Below are 19,578 nucleotides of genomic sequence, written 5' to 3'. Positions count from 1 at the left end.
AAGTTTGTTGGCCATACTGAACACCTAGTGTCCCGTGCACGGAGCCCAAACACGCACTTCTCAGGGAAGTCAATGTTACTGTTTGGGTTCGGTTACCCAGAAAACCATTAAAAAAAAAAAAAGTTGAAAAGCAGCAAAATAAAGATTAAAATAGGAGAATTATTCTTACCAAGTCTCAGCACGGCTGTCACACTGCTTCCGAGTTCTAGACCCCTCCCCATTACTAACCTGACAGCTGTGATTTTTTGACAATTCTCAGCTACCCTTAACCCTTTTATATCACCCCAATTACCACTGCACCAGAACAATCAGGATGAGCTGGGTAAAATGCCAGAATTGCTGCATTGATCAAGGCGGCTTCAGGCTGCTATTTGTAGACTGGGGGGGCCAACCACCATGGGCCTCACCAGCCTGAGTATACCAGCCCTCAGCTGTCCACTTTATCTTGACTTTGTATCAAAAGGGACCATATGCTGTTTTTTAAAAATAATTTTTAAAAAAACTGCATGGAGTCCCTTATATTTTGATACACAGCCAAGATAGTGAACACAGCTGCAGTCTGCTTTAGCTGTGCTGGGTATCATAAGAAGAGGGACCCAATGCCATTTTTTTTCCATTTATTTTTACACTCCACAACCACACACAGACGCTGGCAAACTTACTGCAAACAATCACAGATGCTGTCACAGAGGGTGGGCGGGGAAAGCAGTGAATATGCATGAGCGGTAATGAGCGGACCCAAAAGCCGTGTGACAGCTGTTCAGGAGACTTGGTAAGTAGAGTTTTCCTGCTTTGCTGCCCCTTAGCCCTTTGTAACATCCTTTTATAGCACCCAAGTTCAAGTCTCCATAGACTTATATGGGGTTCGGTTGCCGGGCTCATTTTCGGGTTCAAGTGCGGTCCCAAACCACACTTTTTAAGTCCAGCCGGACCCGTCAAACCAAAATTTCTGTGGGTTCACCCATCTCTAGTGAGCTAAACTTTGATCTTGTCTGTGGTCATAAATCAGCACCAGTTTAGGAAAAAAAGGCAATAAATATAATTCTAGGCCAGAAAACCCCCCAAAAACTTAATGGGTTCTCCGATAACACATTCTGTAGCCATGAAACCCAAAAATTATTTTAAGCCCAAAACTATTGTTTTTGTACCCAAACATATCTAGGTAAGGAAATTGACATTGTTGGGTTGCTTTCAAAGTTAGGAGCTCTCCGTTGAGTTGGACGGTATTTTCTATACTTACTAAAATGTCTTATCTTCTGAGACTGGACCTTGCGGATCTTGCGCTTGATAAAGGTGTGAATGTGGCTGATGATGATGAAGGGCGGGGCGAGAGCCGGACGATTGTGATATTCGACTATCAGGTTGTATCGCTGGAATTTCCAGTATATATCACTGTTACCTTGAACTTTGGAGAAGGTGTAGCTAATGAAAAAAAAAAAATGGAGGTCAGCAGAATATCACACCACATGTACTGTATGGAGGCATCAGAAGGAGACGCATGAAGTGACTATAGCCCATGACCACGAGTGCCGAATATTTCATCCCAAGGTCATTATTAACTAAGTATTCACTTATTTTTTGCAATTTTTCAAAATTACAGCAAATGGTGATACCTGTTGGTTATTACTAGGAATACACAATGCTTCGTAATAAAGTAAATAAATATCTCTTTTTTATTGGGAATTTTTCATGCCCGGGTAGATCCTACCGGTCTTTCTTAGCTTCACATGACCGATCTACCTTTACCTTTCGTTAAGGATTGCAATTTCTCACTATACAAATTCAGTACAGTATTACGTAGACACATATAGCAAAAACAAATGCCTAATAAAGAAAAAATATATTATTTTTTTATTGTCAATAGTTTTTAATGAAGGATTTTTTACAATATTGGGAAAAACGAAAAAAAAAAAAACCCATATACAACAATTACTGCTAGTGGTAAAGTAAAGTAAAAAAGGGGGATAGGAAGAGAGGGTAGGGAAACGGTAAAAAGAAAGAGGGGTAGAAAGGGTAGGGAAACTGTAAAAAGAAGGAGAGGGGAAGAAAGGGTAGGGAAACAGTAGAAAGAAGGAGTGTGGAAGAAATGATAGGGAAACTGTAAAAAGAAAGGGGTTGAAAGGGTAGGGAAACTGTAAAAAGAAAGGGGATGAAAGGGTAGAGAAACGGTAAAAAGGAGAGGAGAAGAATTCCGTTAAAACTGTTAGGTAGTGGGACTTCTAGAATCAAAACCTATGCGCTAGGTGCAAGGGCTGCCAAAAATTAGGAGGCAATGCAATACACCCTAGAAGACACGTAGAGGAGGGCCTCAAAAAACATTTCTTTTCCCATTTTGAAGAGGTGGGACTACTAGACTAAGAAAACCTATGCACTAAATGCAAGGGCTGAAAAACATTTATCCTTGATTGGTATACCTCTATATAATGTATGAGAACTGTACAGGTAGGCCTCATACACATCCTGAAAAATTATAAAGGGAGGGCATCATACACACTGGAGAAAAATTATGAGTGAGGGCCACACAATGACTCTTTATGGTGGAGGAGGACAAGAAAATGAAGAAACCATGAACTGTATACCCCTTTTAAAGTGGGAAGGGGTGCATGAGAATACACCGGAAATAAAAGAATCATTTGGATTGACTTCAGGTTTGGCTCCTGTCATCCGGTGGGGTTGAGAAGTGTGAGCCAATCCAGGCCTTGTTCATTTTGAAAAGTCAGCCTGTCGGCATTTTGGGTTGACAGGCGAATGCACCCATCAGGTATTATACCCCTGGCGGCACAAAAAAAAACAAAACAAAATTTGACAAAATGCTAACAGCAGGGCAGGCCAGCACCTCCAAAGCATAAAGGGACAGGTCACGCCAAGTGTCCAACTTGGATACCCAATAGTTGTATAGCGCAATCATGGAGAACGTTGGTACTGTCAGCAAGTTATTGGTTGGTACCATCTTCCAAAACTCTTCTCTCTTTGTCAGATTATCCCACGTATCACGGCCTGTCCACTGGTAGAGTCTAATGAAACTTCTATACCTTTGATAGTGTTCCCCTGTCTCTGGGCACGGCTTTCTGGTATTGCACCATTTTACTAGCCCTCTCCAGCACACGAAAGAGATGCAAAGTTCTTGTAGCGTGGGTTGAGAAGGGTGAACAACCAGTAATCAATATGGGCTAAAATATGTATAATGCGAGGGTCATGGGAAAGGCAGTGGGACATAAAATCAGCCATGTGTGCCATCTCCCAACAGGCGAGACGTCCCTGTTCTCACCAGAAGGATGACTCTCCATCTCAGCCTTCTCCCTCTCTTCCTCCTATTCAGCCCAAGCTGAGCAAATGGGATGAAGCTAGTGTGGGTAGTACCCTCTATAGCATAGGCAACCATCTCCTGTTCCTCCTCCTCTTCAGCCTCCTCATCATCATGTGCTGAGAAGCTGACATGAGGCTGGGTTGCGTACTATCACTGAGTATTTTCTTCCTCCATCTCCACCTGGTCCACATACAAAGCTTTCTCTAATTGTGAACAGCAAGTGTCTGAGTAGACACAAAAGAGGGATGGTTATGCTGATTATGGTGTCATTGAGGCTCCCAATCTTGGTTGATCCCTCAAAGTTCTGTAGAACCTCACAGATATCAGACATCAATGGCCACTTGTCAGTGCTTATGTTTGGAGGCTGAGAAGAATACCGATGGGCATGTTGTAGCTGGTATTCAACTAGTGCCCTCTGCTGCTCACGGCGCCAGGCAAAGAGTCTAGGTATATAGTTCTACTAGCAGTGGGGTTCTTGGTATGTACCCCTGCAAGAGATCATTAGACTGTGGAGCATTTTAGTCCCCCTCTAGCCGACACTATGTTGATCGTGCTGCTGTCATCAGATGTAGATTTGGTTTTCCTCTCTGGTAGAGAGATCATGCTTTGAAGGGATCCTTCTTCCTCAGGGTCACTGGGATCGTTCTTTGAGTTGGGGAGGTCCTTCATTTGGAATGGCGCTTGTGAGTCCTCTTGGTCTTCAGCACAAGTGTCCATAGGAGACATAGAAAGCTTGCCTTTCACCTTAGTTGGAGACTAAAGGGTGCTTTTGTGACGCCCTGGCCGGGCCAGGTAGTCACAAACAGGCCCCTGCACAACACTTTTCCTCAAAGGTGACATCAGCCAACCTTTAAAACCCTAGTCACCCCCCTCAGGGCTAGATAGCACAGCATTGGGCAGAACCAGGCGGTTGGAAGACGCCCACCTAGGAGTCTAGACAGCCCGGGACGGGAAAGTAAACAGAACAGTGTTAGAGTTCAAGTTGGAGAGGAGTGTGGGCTGGAGCTGTGTCCAGCTCCAGCAGAGGCGAATACCCCAAATTTAACGGCGCCAGGGTAGGAGCCCTGGTGCCATTGGCTAGGGGGCAGACGGCAGTCTCAGTCTGCAGGAGCCGGGAAGACGACTCGGTGGAACCGAGGTGGACCGGGACAGGGTAGTGGCCTGCCAGTACCGACCCAGGGAACCGACTCGGAAACCGGAGCACACAGGGGGGTACTTGGACCCTGAAGCCAAGTCCAGAAGCTACTGGAACTGGTTAATTAACCGATTGAGGTCAGGACTAGAGGTCCTGTCCCACCCAAAGTCCCTATTAGAAGACAACAGCCCACCGAGGGGGAAAAGAAGGGAATTTTGTGTACTTACCGTAAATTCCTTTTCTTCTAGCTCCAATTGGGAGACCCAGACAATTGGGTGTATAGGCTATGCCTCCGGAGGCCGCACAAAGTATTACACTAAAAGTGTAAAGCCCCTCCCCTTCTGCCTATACACCCCCCGTGCTCCCACGGGCTCCTCAGTTTTGGTGCAAAAGCAAGAAGGAGGAAACAATTATCAACTGGTTTAAAGTAAATTCAATCCGAAGGAATATCGGAGAACTGAAACCATTCAACATGAACAACATGTGTACACAAAAAAACAGGGGCGGGTGCTGGGTCTCCCAATTGGAGCTAGAAGAAAAGGAATTTACGGTAAGTACACAAAATTCCCTTCTTCTTTGTCGCTCCATTGGGAGACCCAGACAATTGGGACGTCCAAAAGCAGTCCCTGGGTGGGTAAAATAATACCTCGTAATAGAGCCGTAAAACGGCCCCTTCCTACAGGTGGGCAACCGCCGCCTGAAGGACTCGTCTACCTAGGCTGGCATCCGCCGAAGCATAGGTATGCACCTCATAGTGTTTTGTGAAAGTGTGCAGGCTCGACCAGGTAGCCGCCTGACACACCTGCTGAGCCGTAGCCTGGTGCCTCAAAGCCCAGGACGCGCCCACGGCTCTGGTAGAATGGGCCTTCAGCCCTGAGGGAACCGGAAGCCCAGCAGAACGGTAAGCTTCGAGAATTGGCTCCTTGATCCACCGAGCCAGGGTTGATTTGGAAGCCTGTGACCCTTTACGCTGGCCAGCGACAAGGACAAAGAGTGCATCCGAGCGGCGCAGGGGCGCCGTACGAGAAATGTAGAGTCTGAGTGCTCTCACCAGATCTAACAAGTGCAAATCCTTTTCACATTGGTGAACTGGATGAGGACAAAAAGAGGGTAAGGAGATATCCTGATTGAGATGAAAGGGGGATACCACCTTAGGGAGAAATTCCGGAACCGGACGCAGAACCACCTTGTCCTGGTGAAACACCAGGAAAGGGGCTTTGCACGACAACGCTGCTAGCTCAGACACTCTCCGAAGAGAAGTGACTGCTACTAGGAAAACCACTTTCTGCGAAAGGCGTGAGAGAGAAATATCCCTCATTGGCTCGAATGGTGGTTTCTGAAGAACCATCAGCACCCTGTTCAGATCCCAGGGTTCTAACGGCCGCTTGTAAGGAGGAACGATGTGACAAACTCCCTGCAGGAACGTGCGTACCTTTGGAAGTCTGGCTAGGCGCTTCTGGAAAAACACAGAGCGCTGAGACTTGTCCCTTAAGGGAGCCGAGCGACAAACCCTTTTCCAGTCCAGATTGAAGGAAGGACAGAAAAGTGGGCAAGGCAAAAGGCCAGGGAGAAAAACCCTGAGCAGAGCACCACGACAGGAAAATTTTCCACGTCCTGTGGTAGATCTTGGCGGACGTTGGTTTCCTAGCCTGTCTCATAGTGGCAATGACCTCTTGAGATAATCCTGAAGACGCTAGGATCCAGGACTCAATGGCCACACAGTCAGGTTGAGGGCCGCAGAATTCAGATGGAAAAACGGCCCTTGAGACAGCAAGTCTGGTCGGTCTGGTAGTGCCCACGGTTGGCCGACCGTGAGATGCCACATATCCGGGTACCACGACCTCCTCGGCCAGTCTGGAGCGACGAGGATGACGCGGCGGCAGTCGGCCCTGATCTTGCGTAACACTCTGGGCAACAGTGCCAGCGGAGGAAACACATAAGGGAGCTGAAACTGCGACCAATCCTGAACTAAGGCGTCTGCCGCCATAGCTCTGGGATCTTGAGACCGTGCCATGAACGTCGGTACCTTGTTGTTGTGCCGGGACGCCATGAGGTCGACGTCCGGCACCCCCCAGCGGCAACAGATCTCCTGAAACACGTCCGGGTGAAGGGACCATTCCCCTGCGTCCATGCCCTGGCGACTGAGATAATCTGCTTCCCAGTTTTCCACGCCTGGGATGTGAACTGCAGAGATGGTGGAGGCCGTGGCTTCCACCCACATCAAAATCCGCCGGACTTCCTGGAAGGCTTGCCGACTGCGTGTGCCGCCTTGGTGGTTGATGTATGCCACCGCTGTGGAATTGTCCGACTGAATTCGGATCTGCTTGCCTTCCAGCCACTGCTGGAACGCTTTCAGGGCAAGATACACTGCCCGTATTTCCAGAACATTGATCTGAAGTGAGGACTCTTGCTGGGTCCACGTACCCTGAGCCCTGTGGTGGAGAAAAACCGCTCCCCACCCTGACAGACTCGCGTCCGTCGTGACCACCGCCCAGGATGGGGGTAGGAAGGATTTCCCCTTCGATAATGAAGTGGGAAGAAGCCACCACCGAAGGGAAGCTTTGGTCGCCTGAGAGAGGGAGACGTTCCTGTCGAGGGACGTCGGTTTCCTGTCCCATTTGCGTAGGATGTCCCATTGAAGAGGACGCAGGTGAAACTGCGCGAAAGGGACTGCCTCCATTGCTGCCACCATCTTCCCCAGGAAGTGCATGAGGCGCCTCAAGGGGTGTGCCTGACCTTGAAGGAGAGATTGCACCCCTTTCTGTAGTGAACGCTGCTTGACCAGCGGAAGCTTCACTATCGCTGAGAGGGTATGAAACTCCATGCCAAGATATGTCAGCGATTGGGCCGGTGTCAGATTTGACTTTGGAAAATTGATGATCCACCCGAAACTCTGGAGAGTCTCCAGAGTAGCGTCGAGGCTGTGTTGGCATGCCTCTTGAGAGGGTGCCTTGAGCAGCAGATCGTCCAAGTAAGGGATCACCGAGTGACCCTGAGAGTGGAGGACCGCTACTACAGTAGCCATAACCTTGGTGAAAACCCGTGGGGCTGTTGCCAGGCGGAACGGCAGTGCCACGAACTGCAGGTGTTCGTCTCCTATGGCGAAGCGCAAGAAGCGCTGGTGCTCTGGAGCAATCGGTACGTGGAGATAAGCATCTTTGATATCGATCGATGCAAGGAAATCTCCTTGGGACATTGAGGCGATGACGGAGCGGAGGGATTCCATCCGGAACCGCCTGGCCTTTACGTGTTTGTTGAGCAGTTTCAGGTCCAGGACAGGACGGAAAGACCCGTCCTTCTTTGGGACCACAAACAGGTTGGAGTAAAAACCGTGACCCTGTTGCTGAAGAGGCACAGGGACCACCACTCCTTCTGCCTTCAGAGTGCCCAGCGCCTGCATAAGAGCCTCGGCTCGCTCGGGAGGCGGGGATGACCTGAAGAATCGAGTCGGGGGACGAGAGGTGAACTCTATCTTGTAACCGTGAGACAGAATGTCTCTCACCCATCGGTCTTTTACCCGTGGCAGCCAGGTGTCGCAAAAGCGGGAGAGCCTGCCACCGACCGAGGATGCGGATTGAGGAGGCCGAAAGTCATGAGGAAGCCGCTTTGGTAGCGGCACCTCCGGTGGTCTTTTTAGGACGTGACTTAGACCGCCATGAATCAGAGTTCCTTTGATCTTTGAGGCCTTTTGGACGAGGAGAATTGGGACCTGCCCGCGCCCCGAAAGGACCGAAACCTCGACTGCCCCCTCCTCTGTTGGGGTATGTTCGGTTTGGGCTGGGGTAAGGATGTATCCTTTCCCTTGGATTGTTTGATGATTTCATCCAAACGCTCGCCAAACAATCGGTCGCCAGAAATTGGCAAACTGGTTAAGCGCTTTTTGGAAGCAGAATCTGCCTTCCATTCCCGTAGCCACAAGGCCCTGCGGAGTACCACCGAATTGGCGGCTGCAACCGCCGTACGGCTCGCAGAGTCCAGGACAGCATTAATAGCTTAAGACGCAAATGCCGACGTCTGAGAGGTTATGGACGCCACCTGCGGCACGGACGTGCGTGTGGCTGCGTCAATTTGCGCTTGACCTGCTGAGATAGCTTGTAGCGCCCATACGGCTGCGAATGCTGGGGCAAAAGAAGCGCCAATAGCTTCATAGATGGATTTCAGCCAGAGTTCCATCTGCCTGTCAGTGGCATCTTTGAGTGAAGCCCCATCTTCCACTGCAAGTATGGATCTAGCCGCCAGTCTGGAGATTGGAGGATCCACTTTGGGACACTGAGTCCAACCTTTGACCACGTCAGGGGGAAAGGGATAACGTGTATCCTTAAGGCGCTTAGAAAAACGCTTATCTGGACAATCATGGTGATTCTGGACTGCCTCTCTGAAATCAGAGTGGTCCAGAAACACTGTGTACGCTTGGGAAACCTGAAACGGAATTTCTCCTGCTGAGAAGCTGACTCCTCCACCGGAGGAGCTGAGGGAGAAATATCCAACATTTTATTGATGGACGCAATAAGATCGTTCACTATGGCGTCCCCGTCCAGAGTATCAAGGTTGAGAGCGGCCTCAGGATCAGAATCCTGATCAGCTGTCTCCGCGTCATCAACCAGAGATTCCCCCCCGCTGAGACCCTGAACAATATGATGATGTCGAGGGAATTTCCCAGCGAGCTCGCTTAGTCGGTCTGGGGCTGGGGTCTGTGTCAGAGCCCTCAGCCTGGGATCTATGAGACACCCCGGGGGGACATTGTTGGTCCAACTGAGGGGGGCCAGGGAACAATGATTCAACAGTGTCCCTGTGCTGAGATACCGGTCTGGACTGCAAGGCTTCTAGTATCTTAGCCATAGTCTCAGAGAGTTTATCCGTAAAGACTGCAAACTCTGTCCCCGTCACCTGGACAGTGTCAGCAGGTGGTTCCCCCTGGGCCCCCCTTAGCAGAGGCTCCGGCTGAGTAAGTGCAGCAGGGGCCGAGCAGTGCACACAATGAGGGTCAGTGGATCCTGCCGGTAGCGGGGTCGTACATGCGGCGCAGGCAGCATAGTAAGCCTGTGTTTTGGCACCCCTGCCTTTTGTGGGCGCCATGCTATTGTCTTCCCTGAGCAACACAATAGGGTATATAGCCAGAAATCAACTGTGCACCATACAGTGTAAAGTATATACCATAAACATATACTGTATAGTTACACTACTGCACAATGGGGCTAGCACCACAGGTGCTGCTTACCACCCGCTTAAAGCGGTTGTGAGGCCACCAGAATCCCTGCCTGGGTCTCCCAGAATTTGTCCCCCTCTGCAGCGTCCGAGGAGCTGACAGGAATGGCTGCCGGCGTCCTGAGGAGAGGAGGGAGCCGTGGGCGTGACCCAGAAAGTGCGGGAACTGGTGCCCCACTGTGCACAGTGAGGGGGGTGGAGTATGCAAAGCATGCTCCAGCCCTCATTGCTGCTCGTCCTGTACAGCGTCCCGCCCTTCCCCTGCCTGTCAGGGCTGGGGGTGGGAGGAAAAAAGACTAGGCCGCAAAAGCCGGGGACTCGAGTAATAAGCGCGGCCGCCGTATAAGCGCGGCCGGCGCAGAAGTCCCCGGCGCACTACAAGTCCCAGCCGCGCCGCAGTGTTAACCATGGCAGCGGCGGTCAGCGCGGTAGTCCCCATACACAAACACACTCAGCGACGCTGCAGTGTGTAATGGCACATTTAACCCGGTCAGCGCCGCGGTCCCCGGTGCACTAGCACACCCAGCAATGCTGGAGTGTTGCTGTGCGCGGTCCCCACGGGGACACAGAGTACCTCCAAGTAGCAGGGCCATGTCCCTGAACGATACCCGGCTCCTATCCAGCAGGCTCCTCAGGAGTTGTGGATGAAGCCAGGTCTCAGTGCCTGGAGACCGATAGGATCCCACTTCACCCAGAGCCCTAAGGGGGATGGGGAAGGAAAACAGCATGTGGGCTCCAGCCTCCGTACCCGCAATGGATACCTCAACCTTAACAACACCGCCGACAAGAGTGGGGTGAGAAGGGAGCATGCTGGGGGCCCTATATGGGCCCACTTTTCTTCCATCCGACATAGTCAGCAGCTGCTGCTGACCAATCTGTGGAGCTGTGCGTGCATGTCTGCCTCCTTCGCACAAAGCATAAAAACTGAGGAGCCCGTGGGAGCACGGGGGGTGTATAGGCAGAAGGGGAGGGGCTTTACACTTTTAGTGTAATACTTTGTGCGGCCTCCGGAGGCATAGCCTATACACCCAATTGTCTGGGTCTCCCAATGGAGCGACAAAGAAAAAAAAAAACCCGCCAGGGCTCAGAGATCCCACGGGCCAGCGTCTGCGGGCAAGGGCTCCTTAGGCCACATCCAGCCGGGAGCAGACTCCTGAAGTTGCAAGCACAGGCAGTCCACCATTCTAAAAAAGGTGCATGAGAAAGACAGAGACCACCAGCCAGGTGGGGAAAGCAGAACGCAGCCGGCTGCGGGCACCGACCACCATCACCTTTGTTTACCAGAGACTCGTGTGTTTTCTTCAATAGTGAGTACACCAGCACCCTGCAGTCGCCCATCTCCCTGCACCAAAAACCCAACGGGTCCCGGGGCCACCATCCCTGCCCACGGGCGGGTTAACAACTTGCTGCGCAATATCTCCCCCGGGTGCCCCCGTAACTGCAGCGGTGGTGTCCAACCTCACCACACACCGTGGGTGGCGTCACAAACTTAATATGGCTCAGCATGTACATATACGTCCTACATCCACCACTATAACCCCCTTTTTGATCGAAGTGACCGTGAGACCCCCGGGTCCGGAGACCCTCGAGCCACCCACAGAAGGTCCGGATCCGAGCAGCTAGGCTGCTGAGAGCGGGGCGGTACACTTTGCTAGCGATGTCGCGAGCGATAGCACCTGCCCCCCGTCGTTCTTGCGATATGTGGTGATCGCTGCCGTAGCGAACAATATCGCTACGGCAGCGTCACACGCACATATCTGCTTAGCGATGTCGCTGTTGCTGGAGAACAATCCCTCCTTCAAGTGGGAGGTGCGTTCGACGTCACAGCGACGTCACTAAGTGGCTACCCAATAGAGGAGGGGCGGAGATTAGCGGCCGAAACCTGCCACCCACCTCCTTCCTTCCTCATTGCCGATGGACGCAGGTAAGTAGATGTTCGTCGTTCCTGTGGTGTCACACATAGCAATGTGTGATGCCGCAGGAACAACGAACAACCAGCGGCATGCAACACCAACGATATGAAAAGGAGCGACGTGTCAACGATCAACGATTTTTGACGTTTTTACGATCGCTGATGGTTGCTCCTAGGTGTCACACGCTGCGAAGTCGCTAACAACGCCGGATGTGCGTCACTAACGACGTGACCCCGACGATATATCGGTAGCGATGTCGCAGCGTGTAAAGCACCCTTTAGTGTTCCAGTCTTCATGGGACTCAGCACTTTCACTGGTGACACTTGCTTGGAGCTGGAAGATGCTCATTTCCTTTTATTTGTAGCCATTTTAGTATTCCATCCAAGATGAAAAATGGTCCAGAAGGTCCAGGGACAGTTCCGATGCCGGTGGAAGATAAAAATTCCATCAGAAATCGCTTCGAGTTGCATATACAGAAAGAAAACATCACAAACTCAGAAGCTTGCTTCCAACCGGCAGCAACTTCAGGCCACAAACCCCTCCATTTTTTTTAATCAAGCCTTCAAGATATCAAATGCAAAGGAAAGGTAAGGGAGGGAAACATCTGTACATGTCAGAGAACCAAACCCTAACCAATGAGAACGAAAAAGGTGCATGAAACTCCAAGGAGCACATCATCAGGGGGGTTTCCCCGTCAGAGGACCATGCATCCTGGATGACCAGTTCGAAGCAGATCCCCGGTTTGCTTCTTCACGCCCATGGTTCAAGCAACATGAATCAGCCGGCCATATACATGAGATCGCTGTCTGCTGAATGTTCGCTTGGCTAGTGGCCTTCTCTCACGACTCCCTCATACACGTAAGTTTTATGCTTGGCAAACAAACCCCTCCATCTGCAAATAATGGTAACCCAATAATCAATGTTTGAGTAGGTAAAAATGAGACCCTAACCTATTCAAAGTCAGAATTTACACTATTTGCGAGGACATTGACATATTGGAGACCTCTACGTAATCTCTTATTTCCGCTAATTACCTGAACATGGCGATCAGCAGATTCAGCAGGAGGATATTTGCAACAAGCAAGAAGACAACAAGCAGGAAAATTACCAGCCAGTTGGCAAACACGTTGACACATGGGGGATACAGTCCACTCATAATGACGTCAGGGTCATCAGAACAGGTTTCATTGGCCAGCTTTCCCGCTGTGGAGCAAAAAAAAAAAATTAGATCATGTAAAAGATACCTCAGTGCTGTCCAAGAGGTGACCCTTGTACCACATTGCCCAGCCCAACTACCAGGCACTGTCGTCAGTTGTGTTAGATGTGACGCCCTGGCGCCACCAAGTGGTCACACAGAGTAGGCCCCCGCATAACACCATCCCTCACCAGGTTACATCATGCCAACAAAAACCCTAGTCACCCCCCCAGGGAAGGAAAGGCACACCAGTGGGTGGGACCAGGCGGATGGAGAACGCCCACTTAGGGGTCTGGAGAACCCGGGGTCGGGAAAAGAGTCAGTTTAGTTTTTGAGTTTGGAGTGGAGAGCTGAAGTTGAAGTGGAGAGGAGTGGGAGCTCAAAGTGAGAGCTCAGAGAGTGCAGAGTCAGACAGAAAGGAAAGTCGTTGGGGTTGTAGCCCCGGCGTACTATCTAGATGGCAGACGGTGGTCCGTGTCTGTCAGGAGACTGGAAGATGACTGCTGGAGATCCCAGGTGGACCAGGACAGGGTAGGAGCCCGCCGGTACCAACACCGGAGAACCGATCCGGAAACCGTGCGCAGAGGGGGTACTTGGACCCTGAAGCCAGGACCGAAACAAACTGCCTAGCTAATTAACCAATTGAGGGCAGGATTTTAGGTCCTGTCCCAACCAAAGTCCCAAAAGCAGGCAACAGTCCACCGCGGGGGATAGGGCATCCGCCAGGGCCCGGTAGATCCCAAGGGCCAGCGTCAGCGGGCAAGGCTCCCAACAAAAGTACCGGGAGCGGACTCCCGTGTTCCATACCGGGAAGTCCACAAACACCAAAAACAGTGCAGAGGAAAGTGACACAGACCATCACCCCGGGTGAGGGACCAGAATACACCCAGCCGTGGCAGCCGGCCACCGACACCTTGGTTTACCGATTGGACTTGTGTGATTCATTGACTGTGAGTACACCAATACTCCCTGGTCTGACCGGGCGTGCCAGCCCCTGCTATCACCATCCTCAGCACAGAGACACTGGGCCCCGGGGCATCCATCCCTACCAACGGAGGGGTTAATATCCAGCTGCCTTCCCATCGCCCCCGGGTACCACATAACAGCAGCGGTGGTGCCACATCTCACCACACACCGTGGGTGGCATCACAGAGTGATTACGGTAAATCCTGTACAAATACGTCCCCTTTTATTCAAAGTGTCCGCGCGACCCCCGGGTCAGAAAGATCCCTCGAGCCACCCTGCGGATCCGGATCCGAGCAGCCTGGCTGCTGGCACGGGGGCGGCACATTAGACATATCTAATGACAGATTTAGGATTGCGGTGATCCAAGCTTTAAGGGTCAATTGTTCCCATATTGATTTCCCATGTTTGTTTTGTACTGGAAATATTTACTCCCTAAACTATTTTGGTACTATCATGGTGTCCTGAGGTTTGCAAAGTCAAAAGCTGGACATGGAGTTGATCAGCTGACGGCCATCTCTCCTGACTCCTCCATCCACCCAGCCTGACCACCAACTTCATGTTACGTGCCAGGGGGGCTTAAAACTAAAAACTCATTGTGACCATACCCTAAAAATATTACTTTTTCAAAAGTTCCTTTAGATTTGAATATTATTTGTCTATTATTCTGCAGAGAAACGTTTTTCTTTGATGGTCAACAAGAAACTGAAAAAGGCTAGAGCTCTCAAGTTTACACCGGTGGTGGTGGTTTTGTTCCTTGGGGCATAGTCATAGGCACCACATATTTGTCTCTTACCATCCATCTTGTCTAGCTCTATTTGACCAAATATTTGCAGGTAAGGTCTGTAGAATACACGCCGGAATATCCACCCCAGCCGTGTATCGTTGGGGTGTAGGAGACCTTCTGTGGCAACGCCATAAGCAATCAACCAGACACCAAGGAAAAACAGGAAGAAGAAGACGTCTTTCATCTGCGAATAAGGAGAACAATGTGAAATTATATCTACCTTTATGGTCAGAAATATAAAATACAAAAGAAAAGTAAAAACACAAGTCAACGACTTCAACAGTGAGGTATATTGAATGTCCCTTCTCTTCGGCCTACGACCAGATGTGGGCAATAAAGAGATTATGAAGAAAAGTAGTAGAAGGGAAGAGAAGAAGATGGAACAAAAAAGGTAGTTTTCTTTAAGGATGTGTTTTTGGAGAGAAGATTGAATGCAAATTCTTCAAAATCCACCTCAAAAATTCAGCAAAAAAAGTAAAAAACAAATGTAAAGAAAGGTGTGTCTGTGAAAGACCCTAGTTATTCCCTTTACATGTACACTTACCATCTTTCGGACAATAATTATTTTGGGTCCCAGCTGTTTGTTGACTGCAAAAATGTGAATAAGTCGAAGGGTAAAAACCATGAAGTCGAAACACAGGATGGTCCGACCCGACTCAAACGAGCTGTCCATCATTCTGTACAAAGAAAAGTGCATAAGTATTTAGGTGTTCATTTTCATGGTTTTGGTTGAGAAGTAGAACGTATCCTTATTTGAAGGATTCTCTTTAATCATTGCAGGCTCATAATACAGTGGGGAACAAACATTTTATACACTGCCAAATTTACAAGTTTTACCACTTGTCCACACACACACAATCAATCACACTCAAACGTTTGTACCATTGCCAAGACCAAAGAGCTGTCTAAGGACACCAGTGAAAAAATTGTAGACCTGTCCAAGGCTGGGATGGGCTACAGGACAATAGGCAAGCAGCTTGGTGTGAAGGCAACAACTGTTGGTGCAATTATTAGAAAATGGAATCAACACATGACGACTGTCAATCTTACACAGTTTGGTGCTCCATGCAAGATCTTGCATCGTGGGGGAAAGGATGATTCTGAGAAAGGTCAGGAATTGACCCAAAACTAAAATGGGAGGACATGGTCAATGATCTGAAGAGACCTGAGACCACAGTCTAAAAAGATTACCATTAGTAACACAGCATGATGTCATGGATTAAAATCCTGCAGGGCACACAAGGTCTCCCTGCTCACACTAGCACATGTCCAGACCCATTTAAAATTTGCTAATGGCTATCTGGATGATCCAGAGGAGGCATGGGAAAAGGTCATATGGTCAGATGAGACCAAAATAGAACTTTTTGGTATCAACTCCACTCGCCATGTTTAGAGGAAGAAGAAGGATGAGTATAACCTAAAGAAAACATCCCAACTGTGATGCATGGGGGTGCAAATAATACTTTGGGGTACTTTTCTGCAAAGGGATCGGACGACTGTATACTATATTGGTCTTGATCTTTTGCATTTTTTGAGATGTAACAATCAATGGCAAGAAACAGCAATTAAAGGTTTATTCACACAGTTTTTTTGTTCCAAAAACCACAAATGTTTCAAAAACTTGGTGGGAAAGTTTCTACTTCAAAAACTCAACAAAGTGAAAACTCCCTAAAACACCATATTGGGGTGAGGTGGTTGAGAATTTTGCCAGTGATTGGTCTTCTGGCAGAGCAAAGGATCAGGCATGTTGAAATCCAACATGCTCATTCCTTGCTTGCCCTAACATATGCCTTCACGGGACAGTGGGGAGGTTTCCATAAACATATAATTGGTTGCTCTACAATTTTAGTAGGAACTGTGGATGTAATTCCAATGTGTAGAAGTAACCATATTAAACTCAGTACATGTAGAAACGTTGCTCTATGTGGAGAGCACCAAATCATAATAAGGAGGCTTATAAGTCATGCAATGCTCCCTTGGGAACTTGAATGTGCAATGAATACTGGAGCAACACCACCATTGGATGTAACAATAAGTCAATTTAACGAGTCTTGTCACATGACTTAGGATAAGAGGCCAAACCAGAAACTCCATTTGCAGACATGTTTATGAGTGTTTGCTCCTCATCAGTGTAAAGCAGGAGAATTTTTTTTGGCTTTGGTTGGGGGTTTACTGCTTGTCAAGAACACCAAGTCATCCTGAGGAGACTTATAAGCCATGCAATGCTCATCTAACCTCTCAGCTAGCCAAATCCTGCTTTGCACTGATGACTGATGAGGGGGCAAACACCACAAAGCACATGTCTGCAACCTGAGTTTCTGATTTGGCTTGTAGTAAGGCTCATTAAAGGGTCGCTATTGACTTTTATGATGGCTTCTTCCAATTGGTAGCCTTAAAGTTCCTGTCCTCTTGCTCTCTGAAGAGACTAACTATTAGAAACACATTTTTTGATGGTTTGCGCTTTTGTTTTCTAAAAATACTCGTTTTTTTGGAGAGTTATTATTACAATTCTTTACACTTCAATTTTGCAATGTCTCCAATTGGGTAAAACCAGTACCTGCAGATGACTCCAATGATGAAAAGTAGCAAGGCTGTGATGTCTACGTGGTTCCAGGAGTCTTGTAAGTACTGCTTGACCTTCTGTGCTACAGGCATAGATCCCACAAAGAAACTTTGCCGTATTTCTTCACAAACCATGGTGAAAACCCAAAAATACAGGATACCTTCTGAAGTGGCCGGACCGTCTGGAGGAGGTCCTTTAAAGTCCAAGAGTAGAACATAGGAGAACAAAAAGAGGAAGGTAAAGTACATGACGACATTGCCGAAGAACGCAGTCACCGGCGCGCTCCAGAATTGCTTCCAGCGACGCATCCATTGTGGTCGTGGTTTCTCCTTGGGGACCTCGGATTCAGCCAGAGCAGAGTTTCCATCAGCCTTGCCAGCCTTTAGCTGTACAAGTTCACTCTTCTCTTTCAGGACTTCTTCCCTGATTATTAAAATATGACACTTAATACAAGAGTGTAAAAAATTGCGCTCGGTCATTTCACATTCTAATTCCACATACCCTTCCATTATTTCCGCCACGGTAGTCTTAATATCAATGTCTAAGCTGTCCATTTCAACTCTGTTGCTGCCTTCACCTCCATTTTCATTTTCAAAACTTCTATAAAACCAAAAGAAAGTTTTAAATTTCAACATTATGGCCACATTCTTAATTAGAAGATTGGATGACCAAAGGATCCTGTGAGCCACGCCCCAGAGGATTCCATTTTGACAAATGTATTCATTTTATCACTCCAACGTTGTGACCTTGATGCTGGCCTATAAAACTGGGCTCCTAAAAGTACTTTAAGATCTGAAATGAGAGCTGTTCTCAAGAATATTTATATTTAATATGTCATGTTGTCAAGGATCACTGAAGAACTTATGTGACGCCCCTTGACACAGGGCGTCACAGGGTACTGCACGTTCTACCCTTTGGTGAAGGACTCAACCCCTCATGGTTCTAGGTTCCCAACCTATGGTACTGCCTCCATCAGCGTCCAAATCCCAACCACACCTCACACCACACCCTGTCAGACACACCAGTGGGTGGTCTAACTGGAATAGGACTTCCCACCTAGGGGTCAGGCAGACTGGTGGGAGGGAAATAGACAGAGCAGTAGTGGCCCTCAAGAAGTGAGCTGAGGGAGTGTGTGGCTCCCTGTATGTTGCAGGTTGGGTCGCAGGCGGTGGTCTGGGCCCGGAGGAGTCAGAGACCCGGTTGCAAGGTATTGAGGCTGGGTGCCTAGACCTGGTCTTGGAGAATGGTCAGCATCTCGAACCTAATAACCGGTCTGGAATGTAGATTCTTATTTACCAATATGTTGACTCAATATAGCACTGGTAATATAAAATATAAAACTTTTAATAATTTTATTAAAATGTGACACCCAAAGAAATGATACCACAAGGTGTTTAGCACTAGAAACAGATCCAAATTGTCCACCAGTCAGAGCCTATTCCTTCTCACTAGGCCCTCCAGACCAGTATCACATGCACTCTATAACGCCAAAAAGCGATATTAAAGGGAACCTGTCAGCAGAAATTTTGCCCTAAACCGAAAAGTTTCCCCTTCTGCAGCTCCTGGGCTGCATTCTAGCAAGGTTCCTATAGTTATTCCGAACCCTTTTAGACCAAAAACAAATAGTTTATAAAGTGGTACCTTTCAGTTTGAAAATCTTGTTAATGGTACACGGGGGCGGGCTGTCTGGTGTCCGTTACTGTCCCTCCTGCCGCTTTAGGCCGTCCCCCAATGCTCATTTACATATCTCAGAACACCGCCCAGTGCGTCCGATGTCTTGCGCATGCGCCGTGCCACTGTAGCGGGACTGTGCACAGTGGGACCGCTGGTGACGTTGCGCAGGCACGAGATTATGGACGGTGCTGTGATTTTCATCAGCAAGCTCCCGCCCATAATCTCATGCCCGCGCTTTCCCCTCTGCCTCCACTGTTCTGCGCATGCCCTGGCCATATGACCCAACGTCACCTCTTTCCCATCTAGCCCTGGAGCAGGAAATGGATGGGAGGAGTGGAGTAGGACACCACCTATCATCTGGTCATCTGGCCAGGGCATGCGCAGAACGGTGGAGGCAGAGGGGAAAGTGCGGGCACGAGATTATGGGTGGGACTGATGGACAATTTGCATCTGTTTCTAGTGCTAAACACCTTGTGGTATAATTTCTTTGGGTGTCACTGTTTGTTACATTTTAATAAAATTATTAAACGTTATATTTTAAATTACCAGTGCTATATTGTAATAACCGGTCTGGGACAAAAAGCACGACGGGGTACATGACCCTAGGTCGGGGAGTAGCTTTAGGCAACCCGGCAATTAACCTGTGGAGGATAGTGACTATGGACTGTCCCCAAGAAGCTCAGAGATCGGGGGCACTAGTGCAACGAGGGGGATAGGGCTTTCCAACCCACACAGCCCAAGGAAATCCCAAGCGTGAGCCCTTGAGAGCGCAGCTCCAATGCCAACAAGTAGGGAGCGGGGCCCGGACAGCTTTAAGCCAACGGACCACCAGAACA

The 19,578-nt window shown here is 49.0% G+C and overlaps 1 protein-coding gene across 2 annotated transcripts in view; it reads right to left on the bottom strand.

The window, feature by feature from the left end:
- The window catches only part of TRPM4 (transient receptor potential cation channel subfamily M member 4), a 142,034-nt gene that overhangs the window by 4,029 nt on the left and 118,427 nt on the right, over positions 1-19,578 (bottom strand). For both annotated transcript variants that reach the window (XM_075329098.1, XM_075329097.1), the window contains exons 16-21: positions 17,570-17,668; positions 17,063-17,491; positions 15,050-15,182; positions 14,515-14,689; positions 12,595-12,763; positions 1,241-1,422 (exon numbers count right to left, since the gene is read on the bottom strand). In XM_075329098.1, coding sequence (XP_075185213.1) covers positions 1,241-1,422; positions 12,595-12,763; positions 14,515-14,689; positions 15,050-15,182; positions 17,063-17,491; positions 17,570-17,668 — 1,187 coding nt within the window. The remainder of the gene's footprint in view (positions 1-1,240; positions 1,423-12,594; positions 12,764-14,514; positions 14,690-15,049; positions 15,183-17,062; positions 17,492-17,569; positions 17,669-19,578) is intronic.

This window comes from Anomaloglossus baeobatrachus, chromosome 11 (genome assembly GCF_048569485.1).
Source record: "Anomaloglossus baeobatrachus isolate aAnoBae1 chromosome 11, aAnoBae1.hap1, whole genome shotgun sequence".
In the NCBI taxonomy this organism is placed as follows: Eukaryota; Metazoa; Chordata; class Amphibia; order Anura; family Aromobatidae; genus Anomaloglossus; species Anomaloglossus baeobatrachus.
Note: the sequence above shows the minus strand (reverse complement) of the source record. Positions and strands in the feature narration are given on the sequence as shown.